General features: G+C 41.7%; 1 protein-coding gene across 2 annotated transcripts in view; it reads left to right on the plus strand.

Annotated features, from left to right (window-relative positions):
- Positions 1-19,239, plus strand: part of STYXL2 (serine/threonine/tyrosine interacting like 2) — a 512,965-nt gene that overhangs the window by 293,965 nt on the left and 199,761 nt on the right. For both annotated transcript variants that reach the window (XM_044073098.1, XM_044073099.1), the window contains 2 exons: positions 11,190-11,421; positions 18,648-18,865. In XM_044073098.1, coding sequence (XP_043929033.1) covers positions 11,190-11,421; positions 18,648-18,865 — 450 coding nt within the window. The remainder of the gene's footprint in view (positions 1-11,189; positions 11,422-18,647; positions 18,866-19,239) is intronic.

Below are 19,239 nucleotides of genomic sequence, written 5' to 3' on the forward strand. Positions count from 1 at the left end.
GAGGTTGCCATTAGCCTTTCAGCCATAAAACATAAACCAGCCAAAGGTGGATTATCTAACAACACAAGTGGGACTGTGAAAAAAATGTGTCAGATTATCTCTAATTGTAAAAATGCTTGACACATTTTGGAATCTTGGGAAAACCTATGGAGGTCAAAGACGCTCTGGAGTGAGACGAGACTTTATAAAGTTTATAGTGATCCCTAAGAAATAAAATGTGTAGAGTAGAAAATCTCTGTACTGGGTGAGACTGCCTTAGCTGTTGGCCACTAAAAGCCAGTTATCCATATAGAGAAACATCTTTGCACTTGTAAATGTAGATGGGCAGTTATTTTCTAGCATGCATTTCTGAACACTCTAAGGACAGAGATCAGGCCAAAGGGTAGAGTTTTGGACTGGTAATGACTAACGTCTGTCTGAAAGCATATGAGTATCCTGGTTGTAGCCTGATCTTTATGTGTATGTAAGGATCATCAAGATCTAAAGGGCACATCCAGTCTCCCTTGCATAGAAACTACTCCTTTAGAATAAAGTGTGATACATACAACATATGTGTAAGCTGATTAAGCCTAGTATAGGCCTTAGAGCCTGCATTTTCTATGGAAATAAAAATAATCTAGAGTAATAACTGAGTTCCCTTTGGTTTTGTGAGGGCACTAGGAGGGCTGTTTTCTCTAGAAGTCTCTACGCCTTTGTTGATAATGCCACTTTCTGACAAAGCAAAGCATCTGACAAGGAAAGAGTCAAGAGAAGAGGAAAATAATTTTATATGACAGTCTTCAGTTATCATGTCCCTTGCCCAAGGGTTGGTTGTAATGTTAAACAAGGTAATTGCCCAGAGGAAGCCCTTGAGCTTGACAACCATCATGGGGGGAGTCAAGATGGATGGCAGGATTCCTGCTGGCCACTGTGTGTCTATCCATAACCACCAGAAAAGTGGTAAGGGCTATGGCCTCTGGGTAAATGCCCCTATTGTACTCATTAGAAAAAAAATGAATGCTGAGTTTCAAGAGAGTCCTGTGGATCCATGGTCTTCTCTGACTGTCCTACACTCTTGTCATTGAAAATGGTGGAGAATTTTTTTAAATATTTTTTTGGTTCCTTTCACTGCTGCTGTCTACAACCTGCTATGTTCTAGGGTCCAATAAAAAGTTTCTCCAACCAAAATTCCCCAGCACATCTACAATCTACAAACCCATGTCTAAATTTGGACATAACATGTACAGCTATCACCCCACTATTGCCTGGAATAGGCTCCCACTAGAAATCAGGACTCTTACACATTCTAAACAATTTAAGACAGCCACCAAAGAGCACTTTAAAAGTCACTGGTCCTGCCACTGCACTCTCCCTCCTTAAACATCCCCTACTTCTCATACCTTAATCTACTTTCTGCCCTTAGCTCACTCTTCTCACTAACTCTCTTTAATCTTCCTTGACTACTCTTTCTACTGTCTTCTAAAATCTGTTAAGCAAATTGCCTCAGAGAAACATTATATTGTAATTGTCTTGCCATCATGCAACTACATTATGATAAACTGGGTTCTTGTAACCACTTACCCCAAAAACTATATTCATCTTAATGACATATGTCTTTTTTATACATCTTGAAATAGTTTTGCTATACTCCTGATTAGTGACACTGTATAACATTGTATTGTTACTTAATGCCTTGTAATAATCCTGTAACATTGCTGTTTAATGGTAATTTATAATGAAAATTGTATAATATGTTGGGAGTTTTTTCCCTGGGCCTCCACTAAAACAGGGCTCTTCAGCTCAGTCGGACAATCCAGTCTACAAATGTAAAATAAATAAATCAATAAAATAATAAATAACCTTCACCAACTTACCTCACAGAACAGGACCATGTTTGTCAGAGAACTCATTGGGTAAGATATGTCAGAGTAAGTGGTGAAGAGATAAGGTGATCTTCTATGGTGATATCCTGACAGCGGTATTGGCTTTATACTTTTGCCACAGTCCCACCCCTATACAGCATGTAATACCTTCAGTGTAGAACATTGTCTGCAGAAGATCAGCTGGAGCATTTTGAAAGTTTTTACAACAGATCTTAAATCCTCAGTCTCCATTGTGGGGTGTTGTCTTATTTGGAAATACCTCTCCTCCATCTAGGATGATTGAACCCCCAAAAAGGCACCATATAATTTCCTCTCAGTTGACCCCTCAGTGATCAGGGTCACTAACTGAACAGGGGTGAACTGCGGTACAGTTCAAGCTCCTTCCCTGTGTCCTATGGTGTGACCTAGTGAGGGGTGCAATGTCATACTTGCAGTATTAAGGATTTGTCTCCTTTGGATTTAGAGGAGAATAATAATTTTTGACAACACAGCATGAGATCACGCTCACCTTCTCAGCAAACGTTGTGAGGCAGAACCAGAACTGCCAGCAGTAGCAGACCTATTTGATGCATTACACAGCACTCAGACCATCAGGCTGTTAAAATCCAAAGCTGTGGAGTTTGGCCCATAAGTGTTGATGTAGGTTTAATATCACAATCAGTCAGCTTCACTGTGGAGTTGTTCACTTTATTTGGAAGACTTCATTGAACATACAGCATTTCTGCTAAACAATTAACACCATCATGAATAACACTGAGAATGCAAATGCACACTTTCTTAGTCTTCCCAGGGCTTATGATTTCTGAGTAGGGGATGGATAGTTCGGAACTGAGATATCAAATTCCTCTTGACAGTTGTCTGGACATTGATATCAGGCTTGTTAGTGTCTGCCATAGTGAACACTCCTTTCATACAGCATTAGGGCAGTGAGAACAACAGAGATACCAGTATAACAGATACAGTCCAACTGACTCCAGCTGGACTAACACATGCTAAACTAATATTAGATATACTGATGTTGAAGGAGTTGACATCGGATAAGGCTGGTGCCACTGTCAGTGGAGATGATGCCTGCTGCACCCATGTGCATTAAACCACCATTCATGTATCAGTCACTATTGAGACCCATGCCTACATAAGACCATTGGGAATTACTAAATCTGGGGGTCTCACTCCCTGTCAAGGACTGAGCCTCAAGTTTCTTCTTAACAGCTGCTACCAGCCTGTCATAGGTTCATAGGTTCAGAGGTTGGTACTAGGCTATCAGCCCTAGGGCCTATACAAGCCTAGCCATAACAATTCCCTGGCTATTTCTTCCCACATTATTTACTTTCCAGTCATAGTCATTGTTTTGGCAGACAACAACAATAAGATGAGCAGCTAAAGCTAGTATGGGTGCTGGAGAAGGGTGATACAGTGGAGTAGAGATGGGCTCTGATATAAAAAAACAAACAGTCTCAGGTCTATCACAAAGAGCCTCTGCAACTTGAGCAGGCATCTAGATCAGAGCAAATGGGAAAGCTTGATTTTAGCCTGTGCATTCTGCACCATTACTGGACTGAAGTTTTCAGGCAATGCACTGGTTGGCCTCTGATGCTTCCCACTGTTTTACTTTCATTCTCAAATCCCTTATGAGAAGTCGTAAGATGTTTAGATTGCTGATATTTGGGAGAAAAAGTAGATGGCTCTTGCATTAGCCTAAGCAGTGTCTAAGATCATTAAATAACTCTAAATGACCAATTATTAAATCCTCTACAGACAAAACATACTTAACAGTCATACAAAATGCCCACCCACCACAGGTGTAGTCATTTAACAAAGCCATGACTGAAGTGGCAAATGACATAGGTCTGTATATATATATATATATATATATATATATATATATATATATATATATATATATTAGGCTAAAGACCAGCAGGGCCTTTATAAGCCTAGCTATGTAATCCTCCCCAAATGTTGTTCTATGTATTATGGGTGTTCATTAAGTGGTGGTATGTTAGCTAGGAAGTTTCTAGAGGTTATGGAGGGGATACGTTAGTTTGGGCATTACTGTCTGCCTCTGTCTATCAGAGACATGGGGACCAGTCCCAAAGGAAATTTCCAATTGCCCACCCATTGGTCAAGGTTACACTTAAAGAGGGGATGTACTCTTTTTCACATGGATGGGGACCCTTTTCCTAATCATGGGATCCTCTGAGACACATCTGTCTCCCCAAAATGCCATATTTACATCACAATCAAAATTAAAATCCTTAGCTCTGACTGTTCTGATGCTGTTCATTTAGTAGATGTGCAAATATTCCATCAGTGTCATATCCAAGGATGCCTTGTATGCCTCTAAATAACCTGTAGGAGACTGAGTATAGTAACAGGGCTTTAAGGCAATTTGCATAGGACAATGTGTTTATACCCTTGAGTCTACTAGTAAGGAACCTTTATGTGCATTTCAACTGTTGCACTTGTCTAGTCAGGTACATGCTGTAGGGAGCATTATACTCAATGATGGGTCTGATAAGGGCCGAATAAAGTAGCACTATGACTTTCTTGGACTTGGATGCCATGCCCTTACTTATAATGACACTGAATGATTTTCCTTACTACCTTGGCCACATGTTGGTCAAAGGCCAGATTACTATCTACATATGTTCCCAGATCTGTGAGTACATAGTCAGCTCTTAGGGGTGTCTTATCAATGGAGCAATTAGCCTAGGTAGCAGTTTGCCCAAAAGGCAATACAATGCATTTCTTGGCATTGAGTTTTAATATGTGACTTTGACAGCAGTCATTTGTCTGTGTTAAAGTCTCTAGTAAGATGTTTGTGAAATGGGAGGAGTCTATGACAGCTCCCAATTTGCAGTCATCTGCAAACTTGGTCCACCAAAGGCCCTCAACATTAGCCTTTATCTCCAAGAAATAGATGCCAAATAGGAGTGGTCCCAGAGCAGAACCCTGAGGTACTTGACTGGTTACCAGTCTCTTAGTGGAGGTGGTCTCACCAATCCTGTCTTCCTGGATCCTGTCTGAGAGCCATCTGGCAATCCAACAAATTATCTAGGGGTTTATGCTCAGTTCTGTGAGTTTATCAACTGTACATGAGTAGGGTATTGTATTGAATGCCTAAACCAGGTCCTGGTAGGCAGAATACACTGTTTTCTTGTCTTCCATAATCTTGACGCTCTTCTCAAAGAAGTCCACCAGGTGTATTAGGCATGACTTTCCTTTGGAAAAGCCAAACTTGCTTGGGTCCAGTGTCTGAAGGTTGACTATGTCTTTGTTGATCATTTCCATGATAATGTGTTCATGGTTTTGCATATTAGTCTAGTCAGACTGATAGATCTGTAGTTTCCAGGGTCAGTTGATAACGAAATACAGCCTAAGCAAATAAAAATAAAGGTCTTCATAAAGTTGGAAAATCTAATTTAAAGCAATCAAAAGGTAAAGATATGCAAAAACAACCTTCTGGATATCAAATTAAGTGAAGCTTTAATTCAGAACACATCTTTATCCTTGAAACAGTCTTGGTTTATTTAGTGTGCAGCCAAATATGTTCATGATGGAAAACAACTAGATTAGTAAATTATATCAATGAATTATGGGACCATGGACAGGATTTAGCAGTGTAAAAAAAGATATGTATCAAGTCGTCCTAATACCCGCAACACATCTCCTATCTGTTCCTGTAGTTAGAACTCCATAAAGGCAGATTGTTGCATTAGTCTAAGAGATAAATCATATGCTTCTATTAACAGACCAAATGCGGCTATAATTATCCAGCTTTATTTGTCTTGTAAGTACTGTCTGTGTGTGATTTCTTACCCTGCCACCTGGTATTTTTCTCATACTTAAACTGTGTATGTAGTCACTACATATACTTAGATAATCCCATATGGATAAACTTAAGGTAAGTTTACCTGATGCATGTAAGGTAGATGACTTAAACTATACTAACTAAATAATGAAACACAATACAGCAAGAATTGCATGCTTATACAACTTTGTACAGAACATATAGTACTGTGTTCTGTCAAGCAGAACTGTGTTATTCTGTTTTTGGTTTAGTCCATAAGTTCCTCGTTAAGCACTAGGCTAGCTGCCCTTGAAGGCCATTTTAAGCCTAGCCAGTTTCCCTTTTTGTGCTTAAATTAACCTTTGGTTAGAGACTGGCCTTACCCATCTCATAGGGCCTATACAAGCCTAGCCATAACAATTTACTGGCTATTTCTTCCCACAATATTTACTTCCCTGGACTCCTGTCTAGCAGGGTGACTAACGTGATCCCTGGGGTGATCCAACTGTCAAGGTACCTTTTGAAGATGGCCAAAGAGGCACTCTGCTTGACATGTATGGGCAGTCTATTCCAGAGTCTGGGAAGTCTCTGGGTCAGGTACCTATCCCTCCAGCATGCTTTACTCATTGTGATGACAAGGTTTAGATTCCTGGAGCATGTGTCTCTGTGGGATTGGGATTTCTTTAAGTGTAGCATGTCCAATAGCTCTGGGTTTGACATGGCCTTGTATGTTAAGCAGATATCACCTCTGAGTAAACAATATATGACAGAGTATAGCTGGAGCTTTTTTAGACGGTCAGCATAGGGCATCTGCTTTAGGCCTGTGATTCTTTTACTGAGGTATTTCTGTGGCCATTCCAGATGTTGCAGATGTCTTGAGAGGTACATACCAAACAGGGTGTTGTATTCTATAATGGGTCTAATGAGGGATGAGTACAGTGGGTCAATGACCTCCTTTTTTCTGGATAAAAAGCCCTTCATGATGAGGTGTGCCACAGAGAAGGATTTCCTGACTATTGTGGCGATGTGGTTATCGAAGGTGAGACCACTGCCCACCTGTGTCTCCAGGTCTCTTATCACACTTTCGGTGTTTAGTGTACTGCCACCTATGTGGTAATTCATGGGTAAATATTTTTTACCAAAGGGGATAACAATACATTTCTTGGCATTGAGCTTGAGCCCATGTCTCTGGCACCAGGCATCTGTTTCTGTAAGGCCCTTTTGTAGAATATCCACATAATTTGAGAATTCAATAGTGGCTCCCAGTTTGCAGTCATCTGTGAACTTTGTTAGCCAGAGTCCCTTAGTGTTGGCCTGTACTTCAGAAAAGTAGATGCCAAACAAGAGCGGTCCCAGGACTGAACCCTGAGGTACTCCACTTGTCACTTCTCTGGAGCTGGCTTTGGAGTCGACTACTTTTACAGTGTGGGTTCTGTCAGTAAACCATTTGGCAACCCATCGAGTGACATAGGGATTAATGCCCAGCTTAGTAAGTTTATCTATGATTCCAGAGTGGGGGATGGTGTCAAAGGCCTTGGCGAGGTCCAGATAGGCTGTGTGGACCTCCTTACCCTTGTCTACAGCTCTGGAGACTGATTTGAAGAAGTCAATCAGGATCAGGAGACAAGATCGGCCCTTCACGAACCCAAACAGGGTGGGGTCCAGTGTTTGAAGGTCGCCGATGTCTTTGTTTATAAGTTCCATAATAATACGTTCCATGGCCTTGCAGATCAGGCTCATCAGATTGATGGGGCTGTAGTTCTCAGGATCCAAGGTGGATCCCCCCTTGTGGAGTGGGATAACTGTAGCTGTGTGCCACTCAGTGGGCATGAAGCCTGAGGTGGGGCTATGATTAAACATGACACTTAGGTGAGGTGCCAGTTCATTTTGTAGTTCATGTAGTACACAGCCTGGGATGTCATCTGGTCCCATGGATGCTGTATTCTTAGCTTTGGAGAGTGTAGTTTTTACCTGTGTGGCCATTATTACCAGAATTTGGCAATCTTTCGGTATTGAGATGGGCCCTTTAGGGGGTGAGAGGGGGGTGAAGTTGGCACTGAATTGATCTGCCAGGATATTGGCAATATCCTTGGGATCAGTATATTTAATGCCATTCTGTTGTAGCTCAGAGCAGATCTGAGCATTGCCATTTAGATTCTTGACATAGCTTTAGAATGCCTTGTGGTTGTCTTTGGAATCTTTGGCAATTTTATTTTCATAACTAGCTTTGGAGGATTTTATGAGGGATCTCAGCTTCTTACTGAGGCTGGTAAGGGAGTTTTTTGCATTCTGGGATTTTCCTCTTTTCTGCAACAGTTTCTTCCTTTTGTTGTAAAGTTTGTTTATGGCAGGGGACCACCAGATTGGCTTCCTTTTCTTGGAGGAGAGCATCTTGGTTCTATTTGGGATGGCACGATTCATGCACGAGTGGATGTGCTCGTACAGTACCTTAGTGTAGGATTCAGCAGTTGAACATTCAGTTCCCGTCTGCATGGGTGTCATGAAGTTTGTCACTTCTGACTTGAGTAGCATGAAGTTGGCTTTGGAGAAGTTTTTTACGGAGGTTTCCTTACTAGGGGGGGTAGGGGAGAGATAGTCAATAATTATATATTACCCCTAATGAGAATAACTGTGATCATACCATAGGTAATTTGAGGGGACCCATGCATGGAAATACAGCATTTATGAGCTGCCTCTGTCCATTAGAAGTACAGAGGGCAGTCATGGGGTAAATTTTCTGTTTCCCATCCATAGATCCATGTTGTGTTTCAATATGGACAGAGATAAAATTTGTTTTATGTGGATGGGGTGTCTGTTCCAGAGCAGTGATATCCTCTGATGTTGCAGAAGAGGTTTAGATCACTAGACTGAGTATTTTTGATGCCATTTAACCTGCTGCTGTGCAAGAAATCCATCAGTATTGGGTTGGAGGATGCCTTGTATGTCAGATGCAAGACAACCTTTAGCAGTCTGTTGGAAACGAGTATAGTGAGAGGGCATTGAATATGTCTGTGTAGGACATGTTGTTTAATCCTTGTTTCCCTTTAATAAGGTTATCTCTATGGGTATTCCACTTACCACTTACAAAAGTGCACTTTTCATTTAATCCTCAATATGTTCATGGAAAAGTTCAGTATTTTAGTTAATGACATTTTTACGTACTGACTTGCCAGGCTTGATGCACAACCTTCAACGAAGGTACGCCCATTCACGCTGTTGTCGCCTCACAGTAAGATGTTGTCCTGTTCGATTCTCAGCTAAAGCGTCTTCTGTGTTGAGACATGCGTGAATGGGCGTACCTTCGTTGAAGGTTATGCGTCAGGCCTGGCAAGTCGGTACGTAAAAATCTACTGACAATCATTAGCGGACCGGAGTTCCGCTGTGGCGACCCCTAACCGGGAAAAGCCGAAACATACAACAACAACAACAACAAAAATGCCAAATGGAAGAATTGCTTAAAGCATTTTAAACACTTTAGATACTAGAACAAACTACAAATGGAATCTCTCCATGTACTTTATTTAGTTAGTCTTTATTGAACAGGTCAGTTCTACTAGGCTAGAGGACTCTTTTCAAGGGAGACCAAAGATGGTATTCATACTGAGTAGGGGAAATTTAGCAGAGGACTGGGGATCTTCTACTCTTTTTGACAAGTGCCATGGGATATTTTATGTTCACCTTAGCTACTAGTAATGCAGGCAGACAGGACCTCAGTTTAATACCTCACCTGAAGGATGGTACACTCAGGAGTGCAGCAATCCCTTATGCTGCACTACAGTACCAGCAATGGACAGTTAATGCAAGCAAGGTGGGATGAGAACCCACAGCCTTATGAAATGTATACACCAAAGTGAGTTTGCTATCTGTTGAGCCACTGACACTAATTACGTTTATGTGTTTCTTTAATACTGTGCAAAATGTGAACTATATTAACTTAAAGATCACACTATGTTGAAGAAAGGGGAATACATAGTTTTGTAGCAATTCTATCTTTGAGATGGTATGATCTTGGAGTTAGTATATTTAGTAACTAGGTTGTGGGGAAGCAGAAGAAACGTAAAACCATCTGTAAAAAGTAACTCCTATAAAAATATTCAAAATGTATTTCTAATTTTTCCTAACATGCCTGCCATCCATCAAACCTGCTCCTGTCAGTCAGGCACCTGTCCATTCCCCTACCATTGGAAAGTTCCCAGCACTAAGAGGACAGTAGGAATGGCCATCATACATGCACCTGGAGGTGGTATTTGCCCTCACCTGCATCACCTCATACAGACTATGAGGGTGAGTCTAATGTTGAGGGCGCTTGCTTTATCGAAAGGGATTATTATGGCTTCTCTGTGCAGGTATGTATTTATACATGTACACACACACACACACACACACACACACACACACACACACACACACACACACACACACACACACACACACATACACACACACGCACACACTAATGAGGGCTACAATCAAAAGCTTAGTTCCAAGACCATGTGCATCATTCCTGTGCCTTTCATTGTCTGCAGTCCTACACTTGCTGGCAGCACAATGGCAGACTGAGGCCGCATCCCTCACCCAAGGCTGGGTGAGTCAGTATTGACCATTCATTCCCATTCTTTCCTGCCTGAGTCCTCGAAAGACACAATTTGCTACTCAAACTCTGATCATTTCGGTCATAGTCAGGGTTTTATCCCTGTATGGCATGGATCCAGCCTACTCAAAACTTTTTTTTGTATTCAGATTTATTTGTGTTAGGTTGGGTTTTTAATACTTCAGATAAATGTCTTTTTTTATGGCAATTAAAGATGCAGCATTCTCTTTTGTGTACCTGTGAAACATATGCTGTATTCTTTACCTGCATTTATGTTTATTTTGTTGCATTTAAGTTGTGCCTTCTGGCATGGCCCACAGATGAAAATGGTCCATTAGGGCCAATCTCATTGTTTTTAACACATTCGTAAAATAAATAAGTTGCATAAGGTGAACAAATCTAAGTGAGACTATCCTTCATGAAAAAGAAATACACAAAAAGATAAAGACACAGTCTGAATACAAGGGTAGTAAGGTTAGGGGAGTTATTAAAAAGCATCTTTTTTCACAAACAGCATGGCAACATTAAATAGTATTTGCCTTTTTATGGCTGAAAATATAACTGTGCTTCACCACGTAAAACATACTTAAGGCAGTTCTTAAATGTATGCGAAAAATGAAACTGCTCATAATCTAGGAAATATAGATTTTCCAGCTGAATGTGAAATGAGAAGACCATGAGGGCCAAATGATACCCATCTGCCAGTAAGATTTGTTTTATTATGTTTCTATAATGGCAGATGAAAGAAAGAGAAGACATACACAGGTCTATTGTTTGCTACAAGCGTACAATGTTTCTGATGTTTGTTTGCTAACAAATGATAAATGAAGTATAATATAAAAATGAATTACCATATAGAAGAGACATGATCATAGGGAAAGAAAGTAACAATAAGGTATTTCATAACCATTTGTCATAATAGAACATTTATGACTGTCCACAGAACTGAAAAGTAAAGACATCAAAGTGGAATACATGAGCCCAGAGATGCTGGAGTCAGCAGAGCAGTTATTAGTGGAAGACCTGTACAATCGTGTCAAAGAGAAAATTGATGATAGCAGCAGGTTCAATACTCCATGCATCATGGACATCCAGAGAGCACTTGTGCAGGATAAGCTAGAAGCTCCCATGAATCCTGTGGATGAGGTGTGGCCTAATGTCTTCTTAGCAGAGAAGTAAGTAAAGTGTGACATTTTATTTACCAGCAAAGAGAACATTCTTTGTCTGTGTGTCAGAAAGGAGACAACTTCAAGGACATTTGGGATGGTTGAACACAAACAAGAGCCAGACCCCAACCTTACTACGTATCGCACGTTCTTCACATAGCTGAAATGTAGTTAGTTACCCTGTATCTTGCACATGCTATTATACACAGAATGTTTCTAGTCTCTCTATCACATACAGGGTATATGCCACCGTTCTAATGGGACAAATAACCTTGCCACATAAAGGGTGCATAACACTTTTTCAATGGGACTAACAATCCTGCCTCATGAAGGGCACATTTCAACAGGATTAGTACCCCTACCTCATGAAGGGCATATGCCACTGTTTAAGTAGGACTAGTTCCCCTGCCTCATGAAGGACAAATGTCACTGTTCCAATAGGACTAGTACCTTCTGCATCATGAAGGAAACATGCCTATATTTGAATGTGACTAGTACCCCTGCCTCATGAAGGGCACATGCTACTGTTTCAAGTGGACTAGTGGCCCTTCCTTATGAAAGGCACATGCCACTGCTTCATTTGGATTAGTATCCCTCCCTCATGAAGGGCACATTCCACTGTTTCATTTGGATTAGAACACCTACCTCATGAAGGGCACACGCCACTGTTTCAATAGTACTAGTATCGCTGCTTTCATTTGGACTAGTACCCCTGCCTCATGAAGGGCACAGGCCGTTGTTCCAGTAAACTAGTACCCCTGCTCATGAAGGGCACATGCCACTGTTTCAATGGGATTAGTACCCCGGCATCATGAAGGGCACATACCACTTTTTCATTTGGACTAGTACCCCTGCCTCATGAAAGACACATGCCCCTGTCACAATAGGGCTAATACCCCTGCATCATGAAGGGCGCACATCACTACTTCAATGGGACTTGTACCCCTGACTCCTGAAGGGCACATGCCACTTTTCTAATAGCACTGGTACCCCTGCCTCACATGCCAATGTTTCAGTTGGACTAGTACTTCTCCATCATGGAAGGAGCATGCCACTGTTCCAGTGGGACTTGCTACTGTACAGTATGAAAGGCTTATATTACCATTATGTTACAAGCTAGGGCCTTTAGTTAGTCTGCATAAGACATGTGTCTTACATTTTGTATTTTTTTCAGTAAGAAACCTCTGGGGCCACTCCAACTGGTGTAAGTGCCTGGTTAGGTACATGCAGAAGGGGGAATTGTACTTGATTATGGTCCTGATGAGGGCCAAGTGTAATTGTACTATAACTTTCTTTGATCTTGATGCCATGTCTTTACTTATAAGTTGAGTCACACAGAAGGATTTCCTCACTACTGTAGGTACCTGGTGGTCAAAGTTTAGGTTACTATCTATCTGTATTTCTAGGTCTCCAACCACCAGGTCTATTTTTAGGGGTGTGCTATTAATATTATAATTTCCAATGATATCTGATTTACTGAAGAGTATGATTTTGCATTTTTAGCATTTAATCTCTGACCATGGTTTTGGCACCAGTTGTTTGTCATTTTTAGGCCTGTTTGCAGGATGCCAACATCATTTGGAGATTCAATGATTACTCCCAGCTTACAGTTGTCAGTGAACCTGGTAAGCTAGAGGCCCCCAACACTGGCCTTCACTTTTGAGAAATATATACCAACAGGAGGTGTCCCAACACTGAGCCCTATGGGACACTGCTAGCAACAGGTTTCTTATTGGAAGTGGATTCATCTGTCTGGACAATATGTGTCCTGTCTGTGAGCCAGTTGGCTATCCATCTGATGATGTAGACATTTTTGCCTAACTCAGTAAGTTTATCCAAGATCCCTGAGTGAAGGATTGTGTCAAAAGCTTTTGCCAGTTCTAGTTAGGTGGTGTTGGTTTGGTTTGTGAACAACAGATTGCTGCTATTTTTCGTGAGTGTTTGTGGATTATTGGTGTGTGCTGTTTTACCCTCATTCATGGCCCTGGCAACTTTCTCAAAGAAGTCCACCAGCGTAAGCAGGCAAGACCTCCCTTTCACAAAGCCCAGTTTGGTCTGATCCAGTGATTGGAGAGTTCCTATGTCATTATTGATCAGTTCCATGATAAGACTTGTCAAGCTTATGGGTCTGTAGTTCCCTGGGTCAGTTTATATGCCCCCCTTGTGCAGAGGAATGACTGTTGCAGTCCTCCATTCCTCTGGGACAAAGCTTGTCCGGAGGGAGTGGTAAAAGTGGGTTTCTAGTTGCCCTGATAAATTCTGTTTTAAGCTATATAAAAAGCATCCTGGAATGTTGTCAAGACACATAGAAGCTGTGTTTTTGGCTTTAGCGAGCACAGCAGGGACATGTTCCCTCAAAATGACTAGTACGGGAATGGTTGCATGTATTTCTTTGGATGAAATAGGAGGTGATGGGGAGGAGATGTTTGAACTGAACTAGTCAGGCAGGTTTGCTATAGTTTCAGGCTGGGTGTACGTGTTGCTGTTTATTATTAACTTGGCGCATTGCTGAGCATTTCTCCTGAGGTTACAAACATAATTAAAAAAAGCCTTATGGTTATCTTTCTCCTGAGATGCTGTCTTTGTCTCACAGTTTGCTTTTGCAGATTTTCCCAGCTCTCTAATTTGTTTGTTTAGACTGGTCAGTGTCTTTTTGCACTGTTTGTCTGTTTCTTCTTGCCTTTGGAGAGGATTTTTTTTCCTTTTGTTGAAGAGCCTATTTATGCTAGTGGTCCACCAGGGTGGTTTATTTTTGCCAGTAATCATAGGTTTGACTCAGACAGGTACTGCCTTCTCTATACAGCAATGAATGTGGTTGTACAGTGTTTTTGTGTACATCTTAGAATAAACATCAGTGTCATCCAGGTTTAGAGGGGCTTGGAACTTTAATAAGCTGTCACTTAATTTGAGGTAATTGCCTTAGTAAAGTTCTTAACGGGTTTGGAGTTTGATGGCCATTCTAGGTTAGTTTTAGTACCAAAGGAGATCATTTTATGGTCATGTCTTACCAGGGAGGAGTTAATGCACAGGGGGGAGCAGCACCCCTCCATGCTCGTGAGTGCTAGGTCTAGGATATTTGTATCTCTTGTTGGAGATCTAACTAGTTGCTTCAGAGTGTTTGCATTGATAAAGTCCAAAATCTCCTGAGCAAGTGAATTATGAGTTGCATAAGTCTCCCAGTTTATGAAGGGGCAGTTGAAGTCACCCATAACTATGCCATTAGGCTGAATGTTAAGAGATTCCAGTAGGTTTAGGTAGGAGGTGTGTTTTTCCCATCTCATGTTAGGGGATCTGTAGCTAGCAAGGATATGATAAGGGGTCGCACCTATGATTAGTTGGGCATGGAGCAGCTCAAGTCAGTCACGTTGTTGGACCAGTGGTGTACTTGTTCTTCCTGAACACACGGACACCTTCTCCCTTTGTTTTATCCTGAGCTCAGGGGAATTGAAATATATGGGATAGAGTGATGTTTATGAAGCTGGAAATTGATGGTGTAATGATGAATGTTGTTAGTGCGTATGCTCCACAAGTTGGGTGTGCAATGGATGAGAAAGAAAAATTTTGGAGTGAATTGGATGAAGTGGTGATGATTGTACCCAAGGGTGAGAAAGTGGTGATTGGAGCAGATTTCAATGGGCATGTTGATAAAGGAAACAGAGGGGATGAGGAAGTGATGGGTAGGTATGGTGTTAAACAAAGGAATGCAGAAGGACAGATGGTAGTGGATTTTGCGAAAAGGATGGACATGGCTGTGGTGAATACGTATTTTAACAAGAGGGAGGAGCATAGGGTGACATACAAGAGTGGAGGAAGATGCACAAAGGTGGATTATATCTTATGTAGGAGGGCCAGTTTGAAGGAGATTGGAGACTGTAAAGTGGTGACCGGAGAAAGTGTAGTTAGGCAGCATAGGATAGTGGTTTTTAGGATGACATTGGTTATCAAGAAGAGGAGGAGGAGTGTGAGGGCAGCACCAAGGATCAAATGGTGGAAATTGAAAAAGGGTAATTGTGAGGTGGAGTTCAGGGATGAGTTAAGGCAGGCACTGGGTGGCAGTGAAGAGTTACCAAATAGCTGGGTAACTACAGCAGAGCTAGTAAGGGAGATGGCTAGAAAGGTGCTTGGTATCACATCTGGACAGAGGAAGGACAACAAGGAGACATGGTGGTGGAATGAAGAAGTACAGGAGAGTATACAGAGAAAGAGGTTGGCAAAGAAGAAGTGGGATTGTCAGAGAGATGAAGAAAGTAGACAGGAGTATAAGGAGATGAGGTGCATGGCAAAGAGAGACGTGGCGAAGGCTAAGGATAAGGCGTATGAAGAGTTGTATGAAAGGTTGGACACTAAGGAAGGAGAAAAGGACCTGTACTGATTGGCTAGACAGATGGACTGAGCTAGGAAAGATGTGCAGCAGGTAAAGGTGATAAAGGATAATGAGGGAAACATACTCACAAGTGAGGAGAGTGTGTTGAGCAGATGGAAAGAGTACTTTGAGGGGCTGATGAATGAAGAGAATAAGAGGGAGAGAAGGTTGGATGATGTGCGGATACTGAATCATGAAGTGCAATGGATTAGCAAGGATGAAGGAAGGATAGCTATGAAGAGAATGAAGAATGGAAAGGCTGTTGGCCCAGATGACATACCTGTGGAAGCATGGAGGTGTTTAGGTGAAATGGCAGTGGAATTTTTAACCAGATTGTTTAATGAAATTTTGGAAAGTGAGAGGATGCCTGAGGAATGGAGAAAAAGTGTTTTGGTACCGATTTTTAAGAATAAGGGTGATGTGCAGAGCTGTAGTAAGTACAGAGGGATAAAATTGATCAGTCACAGCATGACGTTATGGGAAAGAGTAGTGGAAGCAAGGTTAAGAAGGGACATGATGATTAGTGATCAGCAGTATGGTTTCATGCCAGGAAAGAGCACTACAGATGCGATCTTTGCTCTGAGAGTGTTGATGGAGAAGTACAGAGAATGTCGGAAGGAGTTGCATTGTGGTTTTGTAGACTTAGAAAAAGCATATGACAGGTTGCCTAGAGAGGAGTTGTGGTATTTTATGAGGAAGTCAGGAGTGTCAGAAAAGTATGTAAGAGTGGTACAGGATATGTACGAGGGTAGTGTGACAGCGGTGAGGTCTGCAGTGGGAGTGATGGATGCGTTTAAGGTGGACGTGGGGTTACATCAAGGATCAGCTCTGAGCCCTTTCTTATTTGCAATGGTGATGGACAGGTTGACAGACAAGATCAGACAGGAGTCCCCGTGGAGTATGATGTTTGCAGATGACATTGTGATCTGTAGTGAGAGTAGGGAACAGGTGGAGGAGACCCTGGAGAGATGGAGATATGCTCTAGAGAGAAGAGGAATGTAGGTCAGCAGGACTAAGACAGAATATATGTGTGTGAATGAGAGGGAGGATAGAGGAATGGTGAGGATGCAAGGAGTAGAGGTGGCGATGGTGGATGAGTTTAAATACTTGGAGTCAATAGTTCAGAGTAATGGTGAGTGTGGAAGAGAGGTGAAGAAGAGAGTACAGGCAGGATGGAGTGGGTGGAGAAGAGTGTCAGGAGTGATTTGTGACAGACAAGTACCTGTAAGAGTGAAAGGGAAGGTCTACAAGAGGGTAGCAAGACCAGTTATGTTATATGGGTTGGAGACAGTGGCATTGACAAATAGGCAGGAGTTTGAGCTGGATGTGGCAGAATTAAAGATGTTAAGATTTGCACTGGGTGTGACGAGGGTGGACAGGATTAGGAATAAGTATATTAGAGGGTCAGCCCAGGTTGGAAGGTTTAGAGACAAAGCCAGAGAGGCATGATTACGTTGGTTTGGACATGTGCTGAGCAGGGATGCTGAGTATATTGGGAAAAAGATGCTAAGGATGAAGCTACCAGGTAACAGGAAAATAGGAAGGCCTAAGATAAGGTTTATGGATGTGGTGAGAGAGGACATGCAGGTGGTTGGTGTGACAGACCAAGATGCAGAGGACAGGAAGAAATGGAAACAAGTGATCTGCTGTGGCGACCCCTAATGGGAACAGCCGAAAGAAGATGATGATGAAAGGCATTGCAGCCTTTGATAACCAGGGTGCTGTCCATGGTTCTGAACCATGTTTCCATAACTGCACAAGGTCTGCTTTCTACAGGGTGAGCTGTGATTCCAGGATGTGCACTTTTTTATTTAAAATCCTAGCATTGAGCAGCAGCACCTTAAGTAGTCATGAGTGACTTTTGTTATGTTGGAGGGTTTACCAACTTGGCACATCCTAAAAAAAGGCACTATGGGGATACATAACATTTTTGCCATTATCTGGAAGCCAAGTAGTGACAAGTGCAAACCATCTCTGGCAAAGCATCGTGGTTTGTTGATCATGTCTCCCCAGGCTGACAGATATTGGATCCCCTTGTTGTGACACCAGAAACTAAGCTAATCGTTGAAGTCAATCATTTTTGCTCCAGTGGTTCCTATTCAGCTCCTACTGGTAGCTATGGTGAATCATTCTCCAGTACTCACTTTATCATATTCAGGGCTGTAGGGGACCCATAGCCTAACCTGGCAAGCAATGGGCATAAGGTAGAGAACTGGTTCAGGACAGAATGCTAGTTCCTAACAGAACAGACACATGCGTTCACATGCACATACACACGCACGCACACGCATGCACACGCACGCACACGCACACACACACACACACACACACACACACACACACACACACACACACACACACACACACACACACATGCATGCATGCACACACACTGCTGCACAAGTATGGGTGATTTAAAGATCAATAATGCATGTACCTGCATGTGAAAACTGGAAACCCAAGTAAAAACCCTATATAGACACTCACGTATTCCAAACTGGGGAACCAAGGACTGTGACACAACAACATTAACCGTGACACCAATGAGCTGCTCTCTTTCTGATGATAACTTGTTTAAGTTAAAATTTCCATGGTGGCTAGTGATGACTGGGATAGCAGAAACCTACACAACTGGTATGCACTACTTTAACAGGTCAAGATATAGAAGGATAGAAAAGAGATCAGGATATTTGTGGAAGCATAACTTTCAATTGAAAGGTCTTGATAAATATTCACTGACAACTGAGATTTATATTACAGCCATAGTTGTAGCCCTTAAACAAGCATTTATATTCCAGCATCACTATAAATCTAACCTTTTTGTGTTGTTTTATTCTGATGTTTTTATTTCGTTTTACTTTTATCTTCCAAGTGCTGTGGCAGTAAACAAAGGCAGGCTGAAGAGAATGGGCATCACACATGTGCTGAATGCTGCCCACAATACAGGTGTTTACACTGGAGCAGAGTTTTATTCCAGCTTGGGGATCCAGTACATGGGTATTGAGGTGGATGATTTTCCAGATATCGACATCTCCAAACACTTCCGTCCAACAGCAGAATTCATGGATGAAGCACTACTGACCTACAGAGGTATGTTTTATTTGAAATAATCAGTCACTAAATGCAGACTCTGCTGAGTAATATACAAACCTTAGAAACATGCAGATAGCATTAGATCAACAAATCAAGTCAGTCCATCTGCTGCATCTCTGGCCCCACATAACTGCCCCCAGTTCATTTAATGCCCCACTTATTCCATTCATTCCATTCCAGAATTATTTTGAGTTTATGTATTCTACCCAAAATTCTCAAATATCTATTAATTCACAGAATGCCCATATTTTTGTCATATTTTTGGTCTATCCCTTGTAAAAAAATTGTGTTTTTCTGGCAAATCTTTGAACTCTACAGTCACTAGGTAATGACAGATGTTTGAATTCCAGACTTCATATCTTTCAGAAAAT

This window comes from Protopterus annectens, chromosome 5.part1 (genome assembly GCF_019279795.1).
Source record: "Protopterus annectens isolate FY-2018-M chromosome 5.part1, PAN1.0, whole genome shotgun sequence".
NCBI classification, from domain to species: domain Eukaryota; kingdom Metazoa; phylum Chordata; order Ceratodontiformes; family Protopteridae; genus Protopterus; species Protopterus annectens.